This window comes from Budorcas taxicolor, chromosome 4 (genome assembly GCF_023091745.1).
Source record: "Budorcas taxicolor isolate Tak-1 chromosome 4, Takin1.1, whole genome shotgun sequence".
NCBI classification, from domain to species: Eukaryota; Metazoa; Chordata; class Mammalia; order Artiodactyla; family Bovidae; genus Budorcas; species Budorcas taxicolor.
In genome coordinates this window covers 118250216-118266755 of record NC_068913.1, presented here as the reverse complement: position 1 = coordinate 118266755, position 16540 = coordinate 118250216, and the positions used below count along the sequence as shown (strand labels likewise).

The 16540-nt window shown below is 43.3% G+C and overlaps 1 protein-coding gene across 1 annotated transcript in view; it reads right to left on the bottom strand.

Annotated features, from left to right (window-relative positions):
• Nucleotides 1-16540, bottom strand: part of DPP6 (dipeptidyl peptidase like 6) — a 795167-nt gene that overhangs the window by 266701 nt on the left and 511926 nt on the right. Inside the window, exon 5 of the mRNA XM_052638993.1 lies at nt 448-522. Within this exon, the coding sequence (XP_052494953.1) occupies nt 448-522 (75 nt within the window). The remainder of the gene's footprint in view (nt 1-447; nt 523-16540) is intronic.

Genomic DNA, 16540 nt, shown 5'->3' with positions numbered 1-16540 from the left:
GTTTATATAAAGACAGTGACAGTTCAAGTCTTCTCTAGAACACTGTGACGCCAGGAGATGATTAACCCTTGATTTTAATTTAGGGGGAACCTGAGAGTCATTTTCTGTTCTTAAGATAAAATGTATGGCGTGATTGAGAAAATGGCAAGAAAAATAATTTACAAAAGGGTAAATTAATCTATAAAAGCACAACTTTTTGTTACCAATGAAATCCTATGAAATAGGCCTTTAAAGGAGTGTTTTGTTGTTTTTTTTCCTCTGTTAAAAAGATTTTCATACCTTTCCTCTCTCCTAGGTGGCAGTGTGGCATAAAAGGAGACTATCTCAGAATCCATTAACTATTACAGGATTCAAAGATCAGTAAGAATAGAGATTCAAGGAAAAATACTTAATACGGTATTAGAATAAAGAAACACATTTCTATAAATAGGAAAGACGAGTACTCACTGGTTCCACGTTATATGAAAAAAGAGCGTATTCTCTATCTGGAGATATTTCATATCTGATGGCTCTTAATGATTCCTAAAAGAAAAAAAAAACAACAAAGAATTTTAAAACATTACATATAACATAACTCAAAATCTTGTACTGAGACTGTGCCTGATGGTGCCATCTTCAAAATTTATTAATAAAATTCCTTTGCAGCAAATTTGCTAAAGTCTGTTAAATATGGCTATGTCCTTTTTTTGGCTAATGGAATAATGTTCAGTTACATAATGTTCTTTTACACCTTATTTGTTGTTTTTCAAATTTCAACAAAACATATTGTACCTATTGAAACAAGTTGATGTAAATAAGCATAAAAACAATTCTTTTCCCACAAGATTCCCAACCTCTCTGTATCTTTAAGCATGGGCTTCCCTAGTAGCTCAGACGGTTTACGCCTAAAATGCAAGGGAATCAGGTTGGGAAGCTCCCCTGGAAAAGGGAATGGCAACCCACTCCAGTATCCTTGCCTGGAGAATCCCACGGACAGAGGAGCCTGGCGGGCTACAGTCCATGGGGTCACAAAGAGTCGGACGCGACCGCGCAACTGACACACATCTTTAAGCATACATTCCTTTGCTCACTGTTACACTTAGAAGCTTATATTCAGCAGATTTGTTCCTAAAATAGAATTGCATTCCACACCTGATTTGGCAACCTGCCTTTGCACCTCCGTGGACTCCAATTCACAGGTCAGTGGATAGAGGACTCATTATCATGTTTTCTTTCAAATTTCTTCATAGCACACAGGTGATTTTCCATAAATGAAATAATCAAAAATGCTGTGTCTCCCTTCAACTTGTCTGTCTTCTCTGAAGCACTCACACAGACCCTCACACCCAGGAAGAGAGCCCGATATTGTCAGCTTGGCACGCGTCACTCTACAAATGATCCTACGACCACATGTAAACATTAGACGTTTCAGTTCAGTTCAGTTCAGTTCAGTTCAGTCGCTCAGTCGTGTCCGACTCTTTGCAACCCCATGAACTGCAGCACGCCAGGCCTCCCTGCCCATCACCGACTCCCAGAGCTTACTCAAACCCATGTCCATCAAGTCGGTGATGCCATCCAGCCATCTCATCCTCTGCTGTCCCCTTCTCCTCCTACTTTGAATCTTTACCAACATCAGGGTCTTGTCAAAGGAGTTAGCTCTTTGCATCAGGTGGCCAAAATATGGAGTTTCAGCTTCAGCATCAGTCCTTCCAATGAACACCCAGGACTGATCTCCTTTAGGATGGACTGGTTGGATCTCCTTGCAGTCCAAGGGACTTGCAAGTGTCTTCTCCAACAGTTCAAAAACATCAGTTCTTTGGCGCTCAGCTTTCTTTATAATCCAATTCTCACATCCATATATGACTACTGGAAAAACCATACCCTTGCCTAGATGGACGTTTGTTGACAAAGTAATGTCTCTGCTTTTTATTATGCTGTCTAGGTTGGTCGTAACTTTCCTTCCAAGGAGTAAGCGTCTTTTAATTTCATGGCTGCAATCACCATCTGCAGTGATTTTGGAGCCCCCCAAAATAAAGTCTGACACTGTTCCCCCATCTATTTGCCATGAAACGATGGGACTGGATGCCATGATCTTAGTTTTGTGAATGTTGAGCTTTAAGCCAACTTTTCACTCTCCTCTTTCACTTTCATCAGGAGGCTCTTTAGTTCTTCTTCACTTTCTGCCATAAGGGTGGTGTCATCTGCATATCTGAGGTTATTGACATTTCTCCCAGCAGTCTTGATTCCAGCTTGTGCTTCATCCACACCAGCGTTTCTCATGATGTACTCTCCGTAAAAGTTAAATAAACAGAGTGACAATATACAGCCTTGACGTACTCCTATGCCTATTTGGAACCAGTCTGTTGTTCCATGTCCAGTTCTGACTGTTGCTTCCTGACCCGCATACAGATTTCTCAAGAGGCAGGTCAGGTGGTCTAAAAATCACATCACCCTGAACAATTTTCATCTCCATTTTCTCATGCAACAATAAAGGAAGGAAATGACTCTAAGGCAGTTGGTTTCACCTGAATTAGTGATCGGTACTGTGACCAAGACTCTCGGGAACCTACCCCTGTTTATCCCCTAGGAACAGTGTTTGTGGAGACTTTCTGAAACGTAGCTGCCATGAATAATAGGAATCTGATTTAAATACCCTTGGTGAGGACTGAGTGAGTGACAATAAATCTGCACAGTAGAATAGTATGCAAGATTTTAGTCAGTTCAGTCACTCAGTTGTGTTAGACTCTCCAACCATCTCATCCTCTGTCGTCCCCTTCTCCTCCTGCCCTCAATCTTTCCCAGCACCAGGGTCTTAATGAGTCAGCTCTTCACATCAGGTGGCAAAAGTATTGGAGTTTCAGCTTCAACATCAGTCCTTCCAATGAACACCAGTACTGATCTCCCTTAGGATTGACTGGTTTGATCTTCTTGCAGTCCAAGGGACTTTCTAAGAGTCTTCGCCAATGCCACAGTTCAAAAGCATCAATTCTTTGGCACTCAGCTTTCTTTACGGTCCAACTCTCATATCCATACATGACTACTGGAAAAACCGTAACTTTGACTATACTATGTATGTTGACGAAAATATTTTATCAAATGTTCAGCATTAATTGTTTCAAAGTTCTAATTAGGATTCCGTTAAAATTTTATATCAATTTAAAGAGAATTAACATTTTAAATACTGTATTCTCACCTAAGATTACATTGTTGTTGTTATTGTTCAGTTGCTCAGTCGTGTCTGACTCTTTGCGACCCCATGGACTGCAGCACACCAGGCTTCCCTGTCCTTCACCATCTCGTGGAGCTTACTGAAACTCATGTCCACGGAAAGCATATGAAAGATGAGATCAACCATCTCATCCTCTGTCGACCCCTTCTCCTCCTGCCTTCAATCTTTCCCAGCATCCCGATCTTTTCTAATGAGTCAGCTCTTCAGATCAGGTGACCAAAGTATTGTAGCTTCAGTTTCAGCATCAGGCCTTCTGATGAAAATTCACAGTTGATTTCCTTTAGGATGGACTGGTTTGATCTCCTTGCAGCCCAATGGACTTCCAAGAGTCTTCTTCAATACCACAGTTCAAAAGCATCAATACTTTGGCATTCAGCCTTCTTTATGGTCCAAATCTCAGTCCACACATGACTACTGGAAAAACCACAGCTTTGACTACAGATGTTTGTCAGCAGAGTAATGTCTCTGCTTTTTAATACTTTTAAGATTACATTGTATCCTTTTATTTTTTTCAAATTTTCAATAAGATTTTATAGTTTGCTTTATTCTAACTCCCAGTACTTTTCTTAGATTTATCCCAGGTCTTTGTACAGTTTGTGTGCTGTGAATGGAATATTTTCTCCATTTCTATTTCTAGATATTCATGTTAAGGAATAGAGAAGGTTTTGATTTATTATATTTATATACTAAAGCTATATTAGTAAGTTTTCTTACTAATTACAGTAGTTTTTAAAAAACTAATGCCTTTTAGGTTTTCTTTTCTTTTCTTTTTTTTCCTGCCTTTTAGGTTTTCTAAAGTAGAATTATATGATCAGAAAAGAGATATATATATTCCTGTACTCAGCATGCAGCTTGCTTATATACTGCATTTCCCACCATTCAAGAACATATTAAATATTAATGGTGATGTTGAGTATTCCTTCCTGACTATAATTGAAATGGTTTTATTGTTTGCCATTTAGAATGATTTTCTTTGCTCATTGGTCCATGATAAATAGTCTTTATGCTATTAAAGCAGTTTTTACTGTTATCTTACCTGGAATTTTTGTCAGGAGTGGTTGATAATTTTTATCAGATGCCCTTTCAGCATCTTGTGACATAGTTACAAGTATTTTCCTGTTAATGTGCGGTTGCAGTGAATTTTGTTGATTGATTTCCTGAACCCAAATGCTGTTGAAATGATCACACCTTACTGTTCAGAGAACACTATTATTCTCATACATGACTGAACTCTACTTGCTGATATTTTACTTATAGTTTTTGCGTTTATGCTCACTAGTGAGATCAGTATATAGTTTACACTTTGTTGGAGATTACGAGTGAAATAACATAAAACAAGACACACACAAAAGACAGACGCACACTCCGGCCGGAGGAACAGAACTGGGCAAAAAACGAATTGCCGTTTATTATAAAAGCCCCCTAGGCAGAATTCCAGACTGCATGAATAAGCCTTTTCAGCACAGCACAGGCGCATACATGTTATCGTATAGCAAAGGGGAGTGAAACCCCTGTCTACTGCAGAGTCTGCCCAAAGCCCTCATCACCTTCTTATCTCAAGAAGGGAATGCTCCCTCGTTTGTAAGGGACCATCAAACTCAAGGCTGTGTCCAGACTCTTTGGCAGAACGCATCGCTTGCAAGGATGCTCAGCCCGAGCAGAGAGACCCGTTTGCAGGCACATCTCTGCTACCCTATTAACCCTTCACACTTTGCATTATTTGGGGCTATTTAGTTGTCAATGATACAATGTTTTAATAACACTATTCTAACTTTCGACAATACTGGTCTGCATAGATTTTGAGAGAGAGGGGGGCATGCTTCTGGTGAGATGCCCATCTGAACGGTTCTGCCCTGTTTTCTTGGACTAGATACACACATGTGTGATTGTGAGTGCACAGAAGGAGAGGGGGCCATGCGGGAGAGAAAGAAATAAAATGTAGGCTGCTCCAAATTACCAAGTAATAGAAGGGAAAGGAAGAGCAGAAAGCATCAATATATCCGCAGGCTCTTTTGTGAAAACAATCTCCTCATAAAAGGAAAAAAAGAATACACAAGTGAAATAGATTAGTAATGGTGAAACAAAAGCCAAACAGTGACCAGGTTCAATGAGCTTCAAGAGGACGCTGTCAGACACGACTGAGGGGCTGAACACACAGACGGAGAACCCTGTGGAGCCCACAGAAGCGCGACCAAACAACACACGGACGACTGTGATCACGCCCTCCCTAGTCAGTGAGGAAGAAGGGGGCTCCCGGACCAGGCAGTACAGCCCATACCTGGGCCCCTCCTTCCCTAAGAAATCATTTTAAGCGGGGTCAGACAGCCCCGGTGCTGCTCCCGGCACTGCCTGTGAGAGAGAAGACCCACAGAAGCTGGAGAACAGGCCGCAGGGACGATAACGCTCGACCGCCAAGAAAAGTCTCCCGGTGGCTCCCCAAGCCGACTTCCCTCTAACCTTGAAAACGGACCATTCTGTGCACTTTGATGCATCATCGAATTTTGCATTACGCTAAGCTGATGCACCATTTTGCATCTGTAATCTTTATTTTAGTCAATACGAGGTGGCCTCCAGGAGCAATCCTGTGACATGCCACGGGGGACCACAGGTATGAAAATGCATCTGAAGCTGGGCACCCTTCTCAGTCTCGAGGTGATGGCCTCTGTCCCCCTGGATCCCCCCGGATTTGTGGGTGCAAACGCTGCGGCTGCATCCCTTATGCAATTCAAAAATAACTTTGTTTGGAATTAGGCAAAGCTGAGTTCAGCTCTCGGGAGTCCCAGTTAACAGCTATGTTACTCAGAAAAAATTATTTTAACCTTCATAAACTTCAGCCTTCTTATCGATAAAATAAATAGTAAATGTTCCCACTCACAAGATTCCTAAGGATTTCAGTTAAATAAGATAATATACCGTGTTTTACTTCTTGTCACACTGCGAGCACTCAGACATCAATCATCAGTTGATTTATCCTGTGTAAACCTCGCACATCCTCTTCCTCAAAGTTTCCCTGGCCGTCCGCCCACCTGGCCTGACGTCTCCTGACCGAGATCTCTGACTTCCCTGAGATGGCCCACTCTTCCACCAACAAGGCTCATATCCCCCCGGCTACCCAGACCTCTGCTTCAGCCCTCAGCTGCCTGCACACACAGCATCTCCAAGTCTTCCTGGTTCTCCCTCCACAACATGACGTAAACCCATCCCATCCCATTTCTGCTGTTCTCCCTCCATTCAGGGGATCATCTCTCTTCATCTGGACCTGAAGCAGCCCCTGGGGGCTCTTGACCTAGAATCTTTCGCTTCTCCAAATACCCTCTCATACTGGAGTCTAGAACTTTCCTAAAACACACACTTGTCCTTGAAAATCCCATCCATTCCAATCTCCGACAGAATAAAGAGGACCCACAACATGCGACTTGCTCTTTCCCAGGACTTTTAAGCCACAGCCTCCCAGGCCCCTCCTGGACAAGCTCACCAGGTCACGACTTCTTGTCACAGTCTGCCCAGAACCCTCTGACTCCATCTATTCACGCTGTGAGGATGCCACTTCCCACTGGTCTGCAGACCACAGTCGCCTTCCAGGGGTGGCTGAACGCTCCCTCTTCAAGACCTCATGTATTGTCAGGGCCAACATCATTTCCTCCTTCCTTCCTTATTCCCATCCCACGTGGGACCTCAACTTGGAACACATTTCATCCAGATGTTGACTTCTTTTATACCTGGGCTGAACGCGTCCCAGAAGCAGACACTGTTTTTTATGAATCTGGTCTCCTGCCACCCACCTCCTCGTGCAGCCCAGGGTCTCGCTCAGAGAAGACTCCTCCTTAAGGTCAAATGATGCCGTGCAGCTGTGAGCGCAGAGCGGCATCAGCCTAGCCTCCCCTACAGAGGAACGGGTCTGGGCAGAAAGACGGAGCTGCGGCCAGATGTCTTTGCCGGTCTTTTAAAAACATAAGTATTGACATAACATATTCTACTCACCTACGTTAAAATTAAAAGCAGGAGAGGGAAGGATTGGGAGTTTGGGATATATATATACATACATATACACACACACATACATTCCATGGGGCCGCAGAGCTGGACACGACTGAGCACACATGGAGACAGAGGCATGTGTGTATATATGAAAGTGAAAGTGTTAGTTGCTCAGCTGTGTCTGACTTTGTGACCCCCACGGACTGTAGCCCACTAGGCTCCTCTGTTCATAGGATTTCCCAGGCAAGGGAGGGGGTTGCCATTCCTTTGTCTAGGGGATCTTCCTGACCTAGAGACTGAATCTGGGTCTCCTGCATTGCAGGCAGATTCTTTACCATCTGAGCGGCCAGGGAAGCCTATATATACGTATATATGTATGTATGTATGTATGTATGTATGTGTGTATATATGTATGCATGTATGTGTATATATGTATGTATGTATATGTGTGTATGTATATATGTATGTGTGTGTATGTATGTGTATGTATGTGTGTGTATGTATGTATATATGTATGCGTGTATGTATGTATGTATATCTGTCTGTATGTATGTGTGTATGTATGTATGTATATATGTATGTGTGTATGTATGTGTATATGTATGTATGTGTGTATGTATATGTATGCATGTATATATATATATATGTATGTGTGTATATATCTATGTATGTGTGTATGTATGCATATATGTATGTGTGTATATATGTATATATATGCATGTGTATGTATATATGTATACGTGCATGTATGTACACATGTATGTATGCATACATGTATGGATGTATGTGTGCATGTATGTATATGTGTATACATGTATGTATGTATACATGTATGTATGTATGTATATAACTGAATCGCTTTGAGGTACAGCAGAAACTGACAACATTGTAAATTAACTACATTTCAATAAAAAATTTTAAATAGAAACAAAGAAAATAAACATTGGAAAATAGTTTAAAAAGTTAAATCATACAATTTATAAAGTTAAATATATACAATCATGTACAATCTAAAAAGTTAAAAACAGAATGAAAATGAGAATTAAAATAAGTAAAAAACACTTTTGTCTCTTGTTCTATCTTGTCACATGAGAGGTGGACAAAGGAAGGGAAGAAGAGAGGGAGAAACAGTAAAAGCAACTATCAGGAATACAAAGGAAGGGGTCATCTGAGACCCCAAAGGAAAAAGGAAAAACACAGAAGGACAGAGAGGAAGTGCTGAACCACGTAGACATGGGAGGAAATACAGAATACACAGAGGCGTTGTGGACAACAGCCATCTACAGTATTCCTGCAAAACATGCTGACTTTTCAGGCCGCCCTTTCGTCTGTAGACTAAAAGTTTTGACACCCTGAGACTGGTCTGGTCAGAAGCCAGGGCTTGTGGTTACTCTGGGGACGGGCCAGCTGCCCCGGCCCCACCAGCCAGATCTGTTATCTGTGAGAATAGTATGTCTTGCTGCTGCCAGATCTTCCTGTTTTTAGAGCAAAGCCAGAAATGTGGACACTGAGTTTGTACAAAGCTGCTCCGTGGGCCAAACAAAACCTTTCCCTGGGCATGTCAGTGCCAGTACTGACCGTCTGAATTATGGACAAAACAAGGCTGTTCCTCCATCACGGCCCTGACTTGGGGCCCAGTTTAGTCAGCTTGGGGCAGAAATGCTTGCCGGGCACGGCTGGCCCCACCACAGACGCAGCCTAGCTGGGGGTCTGGTGGCATCAGTGCAAGGAAGAACCTTCTGGATTTCCTTGGCCATTTCTCTCCTGGAGTCTGGAACGGCTCTAAGAACACTTGTAATTATGTCCCTCCCTGTGGGGAGTTAGAATTCATTCATTTTTAGAGAGTGAGATAAAAATTCAAATTCTACTGTCTCATGATGATATAAAATCAAAGAGAGAAAGAAATTAAAGAAACAAAAAGGCTTTTCATTTAAATGCTAATCCAGCAATTTAAATAAGTAATTAAAACAAGTAGATCAGTAATTAAACAAGTAAAGACATAAAAAGTTGAGAAAGTCTAACATAAGCGTAACAACAGGATATATATATATTTCTATTTGCTTGTTTTCCTCTTCCAAGTGTTTCTAGGAACCATCTATAGCTCTTACATATTCATCAATGGAAGAAATCTAATGTCTTGGGAATGTGAGGTTGAATTTTTTAAAATCTGATTAAAATTACTGAGTAAACGGCATTGAAACAACAATTATGGAAATCATCACACTGCAAAATAATGTACAAAATGTCACCACCCAGTGAGACGAGCTACTGTCAGAACTCGGTGTTGACTTCCCAGCCTTCTCAGGGTACACAGATGATGCTGACAGGTGTTAACTGAAGTGTATTATATTGCATTCTTCTGTGTTTATTTAGTAAAACATCATAAACATTTTTGCATTATTTAATACTCTGTAGCCTTCATAACTATTATTTTAACAGCAACATCATGTTTAATTAGTCAGTTAGGCTGCCTTGGGTCTCAGCTGGGTCTTAGCCACGTCATGAGGCCTCTCTAGCCGTGGCGTGTGGGTTCGGCAGTTGCGGCTTGCCGGCTTAGTTTCTCCGAGGTATGTGGGATCTTAGTTCCCAAGCCAGGGATGGAACCCACGTCCCCTGCATCGCAAGGTGGAATCTCAACCGCTGGACCACCCAGGGAAGCCCCTTTAATTTACTTTTACTTACCAACTGAGCTACGAGGGAAGCCTAGTTTTACTTGCTTACTTATCTCATTTCTCAAGTGTCACGTCTTTTCACTATTTCAAGAAACGTTTTAGAAAATTTACTTATGACAAATTCCCTGGAATGAGTCAGAAGACGAAAATATTTTTATTAACCTTGGATGCATCGCTAAGTTGCTTCCCAAACACCTGGAACAATGTAAGTAATACGATGAATAGCTGTATCCACTGTACCACTCTTGGCTTACCGATGGTATTGTTAAGTGCAGAGAGCGTAAAAGGATGAGTGCCGCAGGTAACACGGAGGCTTGTGCTGAACCAGCCTGCTGGATCCACAGCTCATGAAGTGGAGCTCAAGTCACAGTTGTCTGTGGACCCTCTTGGTTTCCTCACGGAAGAAAGGAAGGGTTTGAATGACACAATCTGCAAAGACTACTTCCGCTTTAGATACTGAAATCTCAAGCAGAGGCTAACTCTGCTTCCTGTGGAGAATTTTTGCACTATGATGTTTTAGAAGAATTGGAGAGATGGTGGTGAGTTTCTGTAAGAATTTCAGCCCCAGTGAAATTTATGTTATTAAGCCCATTTTAAATGCACTTGCACTGGAGAAAGAGAATCAGTGGGATGACTGTGGCAATTTCTTGAAATAACACAGCAATGAAGTTTGCACATTGATTGACTTCTCCCTTTAGGAACAATTTCTCTGTAGCATGCAACGCTGTTTCAAAGTGCTTTTCCCGCAGTAGAACGTCTTTCAAAACTGGAGTCGGTGCTCTCAAACCTACTGCTGCTGCTTCATCAGAAAGTTGGAGGAACGTACTAAATTCTCTGTTGTTATGTCAGCCATCTTCACAGCATCTTCATAGGAGTAGACTTCATCTCAAGAAACCACTCGCTTTGCTCATCCATAAGAGCAACTCCGTATCCACTCAAATATATCATGAGATTGGAGCCATTTAGGCGCATCCTCAGGCTCCACTTTTAATTCTAGTTTTCCCGCTGTTTCTGCATCTGCCGTTACTTCCTCCACTGAAGTCTTGAACCCCTCAGAGTTATCCATGAGGGTTAGACTCGACTTCTCCCAATCTCCTGTTAACACTGGTGCTTTGACCTCTTCCCATGAATCATGAATGTTCTTAACATCTAGAATGGTGAGTCCCTTCCAAAAGGTTTTCAACTGACTTTGCCCAGATTATCAGAGGAATCACTACCTATGGCAGCTATAGTCTAAGGAAATATTTCTTAATGGGCTTAAAAATCAAGATTACTCTTTGATCCCTGAGCTACAGAATGATTGTGTTTGCAGGCATGAGAATGTTAATCTTGTTGTACGTCTCCATCGGAGCTTCTGGGGACCAGGTGCATTGTCAGTGAGCAGTAATATCTTGAAAGGCATCTTCTTTTCTGAGCAGTAGGTCTCAACAGTGGGTTTAAAATATTCAGTAGACCATGTGGTAAACGGATGAGCCATCATCCAGGCTGTGTTGCTCTATTTATAGAGCACAGGGCAGGGTGGATTTAGCCTAATTCTTGAGGGCCCTAGGACTTCTGGAACAGTAAATGAGCACTGGCTTCAAGTGAAAGTCATCAGTTGCATTAACCCTCAATGCCAGAGTCAGCCTGTCCCTTGAAGCTTTGAGGCCAGGTACTGACTTGTCTCTAGCTATGAAAGTCTTTGATGCTGTCTTCTTCCGACAGAAGACTGTTTCACCTATCGGGCTGGCCAAAAAGTTCACCTGGCCCATCTGCTGGGATTCTGGCCAACCCAATAAACTGAAACTGTGTGGCTTACTGTAGCCACCTTCACTGATCATCTTACCTAGGTTTTCTGGATGACCCAGCTCCTACATCAGCACTTGCTGGCTTCACCCTGCACTGGATGCTAGGGAGATGGTTTCCTTATGCAGACTTCACGAACCAGCCTCTGCCAGCTTCAGACTTCTCTCCTGCGGCTTCCTCACCTGTCTCAGGCTTCAGAGAACTTTAGAGTTAGGGCCTTGCCTGGATTAGACTTTGGCTTAAGGCAATGTGGTGGCTGTTCAGATCTTCTGTCCAGAACATTAAAACCTTCTCCACGACAGCAATGAGGTTATTTTGCTTTCTTATCACTCATGCGGTCGCTGGAGGAGCACTTTTCACTTCCTTCAAGAACTCTTCCTTTGCGTTCACAACGTGGGTAAATGACCAGAGGCTTAGCTTTTGGCCTGTTGTGGCTTTTGAGGAGCCTCCCTCACTACGCTTCACCACTTCTGACTTTTGATTTAAAGTGAGAGGCCTGGCATGTGACTCTTCCTTTCACTTGAATACTTAGAGGACCTTGTAGGGCCATTAACTGGCCCAATTTCAATACTGTTGAGTCTCAGGGAACAGAGAGACTGAGAAGGAGAGTCAGAGGAATGGCTGGGAGTGGGGAGCAGTCAGAACACACACAACATTTTCAATTAAATTTGCTTTCTTATACAGGTGCTCCCCAGGGTGCCCTGCAAAGAATTACAATAGCAACATCAAAAATCACGGATCACAGTTCCCCGTAACAAACAGAGTGAAAAATCTGAGGTACAGTGAGAACTGCCAAAACGTGACAGAGACACACGGTGGGCAAATGTTGTTGGAAAAATGGCACCGGAAGACCTGGTTGACGTAGGTGCCCACAAACCCTCAATTTGTGGAAAAAACACAATATCTGCAAAACTCAGTACAATGAGGGCTGCGTGCACAGAATGCACGTGAAAGCTGGCTTAGACTTTAGTTTTAGAAATTGGAGGGAATGCACCTGCCTCATTTTGGGACACAGCCTAGACCCAACTCCTACAGGGAAGGGGCTGGAAGCCAAGGATGCTAATTCTCCATCCACCACTGCTGACCTAGTCACCCTGGGTATCTCTATTTAGAGCCGCCACTGGCTCATCCTGCTGGATCCTTGATCCACCGGGGCTCTCCCACAATCCTGAGCCATGCTGACTAATGCTCACATCCAAGTCTGCCACGTCTGTCTTCTCATGTGGTCCAGAAAACGCTCCTGGGAGGTGGGAGAGGATGCACAGAGCTTGGACCGCTGCCTGAAGGCCTCCGGCTCCTGAGCAGACAGCAACGCCAGCATGGGGAGGAGCTGGGTCAGGAACCGCCCCCATCCTTACCGCACTGATGCTCTGGGAGACAGACGGCTTACTCCTGTTTTGTGACCTTTTATGTTCATTCACACAATACACAGTTATGGAGCACCTACTGTGTGTAGGTCACAGTGCCAAGCACTGTGGAAGAGACAAAACTCAACCAGGCAGAACCTGCCTCTGATGAGCTTTGCAGCTGAGCAGCACAGGTCCCCGGCTCCCAGACAATGTGCTTGTGATTTCATTTCCCATAGAAATCTAAAAGGAATGCTTCAAAAGTATTCAAAAAATCAGAAAGTGAACCAAGATATTTTCCAAAGATTTTTTTCAGATGTGTACTAAATTTTTAAGTTTCTACTGAATTTGTTACATTGTTTCTGCTTTCTGGTTGTTTTTTGTTGGTTGGGGGGAGGGTTGCAAGGCATGTGGGATCTCAGCTTCCCAACCAGGGATCAAACCTGCACTCCCTGCATTGGAAGGCAAAGTCTTAACCACCAGGGAAGTCCCCTGGCCAAGATATTTTGGTAAGTCCTTCCTAAAGTCAATTATCATGTCACATCAAATAGGATACACTATCCAATAATAAGGATCTGAAAATACCGATCAGAAAATAACATAAAAACCCCCAAAGAATGTAAGTAACAGTGCAAACCAGGATGAAATTACCACAGAATGCTAAATGTCTCCTTGAGCTCACAGCTTAAACTATTTGTGGAGTTCTGAAATATTTCATGATCTGATTTCTACCATTTGAAGGTGTGAGAAGGGACAAATGACCCCCTTTTTGTTAAAGGAAGTTGTCTGGGGGGCAAGTGAGACCCCTCCAGGTGAGCCCAGCACAGCGTAAGCTCTCGCCTGCATCACCATCAATGATTTCTGTAAAGCCCTTCTGCTGGACTGGCTAGTGTGAGTCGCATTCAGTCTCATTCCCGTCCATTGATCCATCCCGGGAAAGAGCCCGTCACAGAAGCCACGGAGCCAGGACGATGCTTAAGGCCAGCGGGCTGGGGTACCCACCCTATGTGACGGTGCCTGTGAGGCTGGGGAAGGAGGATGAGGTTAGGGGTCAGACTGCAGGTTGATAGTCTGAACTGACCCAGGCATTCACTGCCTTACGTTCATTTCTCCACTGGTTCTGGGTTGTTTTAAGATAAACGCAAAGATTACAGGTAGCCTCACAGGTAGCACAGTTCTCTCTCTCAGCTTACCTTTATCACTGAAACAATCTCAAGCTTCCGAGTTTCGAATAAGGAGAGACTGCTTGGTGAGCCATCATTGCAGAGGGAAGAGGGCAGATCAGACGAGAGTCACTGCCCTGTGCTCCTGCTCTCTGCAGCCCACGCACCCTCCCGGGAGCAGGCGGTCCCTTGGCCCCAACCCTCAGAGCACTGTGCTCCCCTTTCTTCACGTTTGCTCATGAAAACACACAGGGCAGACAGCCATCTCAAGGCTGGATCGTTCCATCGGCTTTAACTTGCAGACAGAGGCGCTGAAGAATAAGCAGTTTAACTGGCTCAAAAGAACTTAAATCCAGAGCTTCTGTGTTCTAAATGAGTATGCAGGCTGCCAATGACTTTTCCTCTTAAGGTCCCTCTAGTGAAAGCTGTGGTTTTTCCTGTGGTCATGTACGGATGTGAGAGTTGGACTATAAAGAAAACTGAGCACTGAAGAAGTGATGCTTTTGAACTGTGGTGTTGGAGAAGACTCTTGAGAGTCCCTCGGACTGCGAGGAGATCCAACCAGTCCATCCTAAAGGAAATCAGTCCTGAATATTCATTGGAAGGACTGATGCTGAAGCTGAAACTCCAATACTTTGGCCACCTGATGGGAAGAACTGACTCATGTGAAAATACCCTGATGCTGGGAAAGATTGAAGGTGCGAGGAGAAGTGGATGACAGACGATGAGATGGTTGGATGGCATCACCGACTCAATGAACATAGATTGAGTAAGCTCTGGGAGTTGGCGATGGACAGGAAGGCCTGGCATGCTGAAGTCCATGGGGTCACAAAGAGTCAGACATGACTGAGCGACTGAACTGAACTGAACTTATCTGAGGTCTGTTTATAGGAGTCTTTACATGCAGCTTTGAGCCAGGAATAAACTGGCTTGATCATGAACAGTATTAATCAGAATGTATGTACACCTTTGGCACTCAACAAATGTTTCTGATGTGAGTGGATAAATAAATGACATGTTAAGAAGAAATTTCATTATACAGGATACGCCTTCTGATGTTCAAGAAAAGTTCTTCCTTTTTTCTGTACCTAAGGTGTTTTCCAAAGTTGCTTTATTACTTGACTAAAACAACTTCAGTTACAATACACGGTCTGTCACAAGGCATTGATCTGAGAAAGAGAAAGCCCTTCCTAGTCTTACATAGCTGTATGGACAGCACCTGCTGTCAGCAAACTGATGTCCTCACAGGAAGTATCGCCACTATCCTGACACTAACACGTACTTACCCTCAGCAACAGTCCCATTACTTTCTCCTCTCGATTATTATTAGAAAACCATTTCTGCAGCTCCTGTATTTTTAAGTGAGTTGAATCAGCTTTTCTAAGGGCAGTCATTCTATCACAGATGGTTTTTTAACACAAAGAAATGCAGGCACATTCATTCTTTCTGGGTCAGGTCCTACTTTGCCAGAATACTATTGAATTCAATAAACCTGTCGTTTTGGGAATTATACCGTCATACAGCTATTCCAGGCCTCCCTCACCTCCGCAAACAGTCTCTGTAAAGGGCGGGATCCATTTCATTCTAAACACCACTAAACTGCTTACTTTTAAAGAACAAGGTGTCACTACACCGAAAAGAAATGAAAAGTGTTCAAAAGGCAAGCTTTGTGTTCTGGAGAAGGTGGGGCAGCATTTGTGTGGGTGGTGGGGTGGGGCAGCACAAAGATGGAGTGGTCCTCTCATCGTTTCTTGTCTGGGATGGAGGCTCCAGGGACCAGCCTGAGTCCTCACCCAGGGTCCTCAAGCTCACTCCCTTACTGGGCTCAGGATCCTTAGCTGTAAATCCAGGCAGCTCTTCCCCTGCCCCTTGCCCCCTACCCCCACCCGCCACTGTGGGCTCTAATCCCCAGATCCCAGAATTCCTTGTGTTTCTCATTCACACCAGATGCTTGTTATGACCATTCTGACTGCAAATTCTTGGTTGTTTCAAGTCTCTCGTTTAACAGACTTGCCTTAGTTTCTTTCCGTGACTTCCTTTCAGCATATCGTACAAGAAAAGGATAGATTCCCTAAAGCTGAAGATTGATTCCTTCTAAAAATGAGCGTGAACATATGTGGAAAAAAAAAAGAGTTGATGCTCTTTAAATTGATTTCTGGTACATAACTTCAGTCAATTCTTCAATAAATACCATTAGCTGTACAAGGGCTCCAAATCTTAATACCATTATCTTTGGGAAAACAGGTATTCCCAATGATGAAGTACTGGCATTCATATTGACTCCGTCCTTGTTCCAAAGCATAAACATCACTTCATGTCATTATAGAGTAAGTACTGTCAGTCCCTAAGTTAATACGCCCTGTGCACGCGAGGATGCGTTTTTTAAAA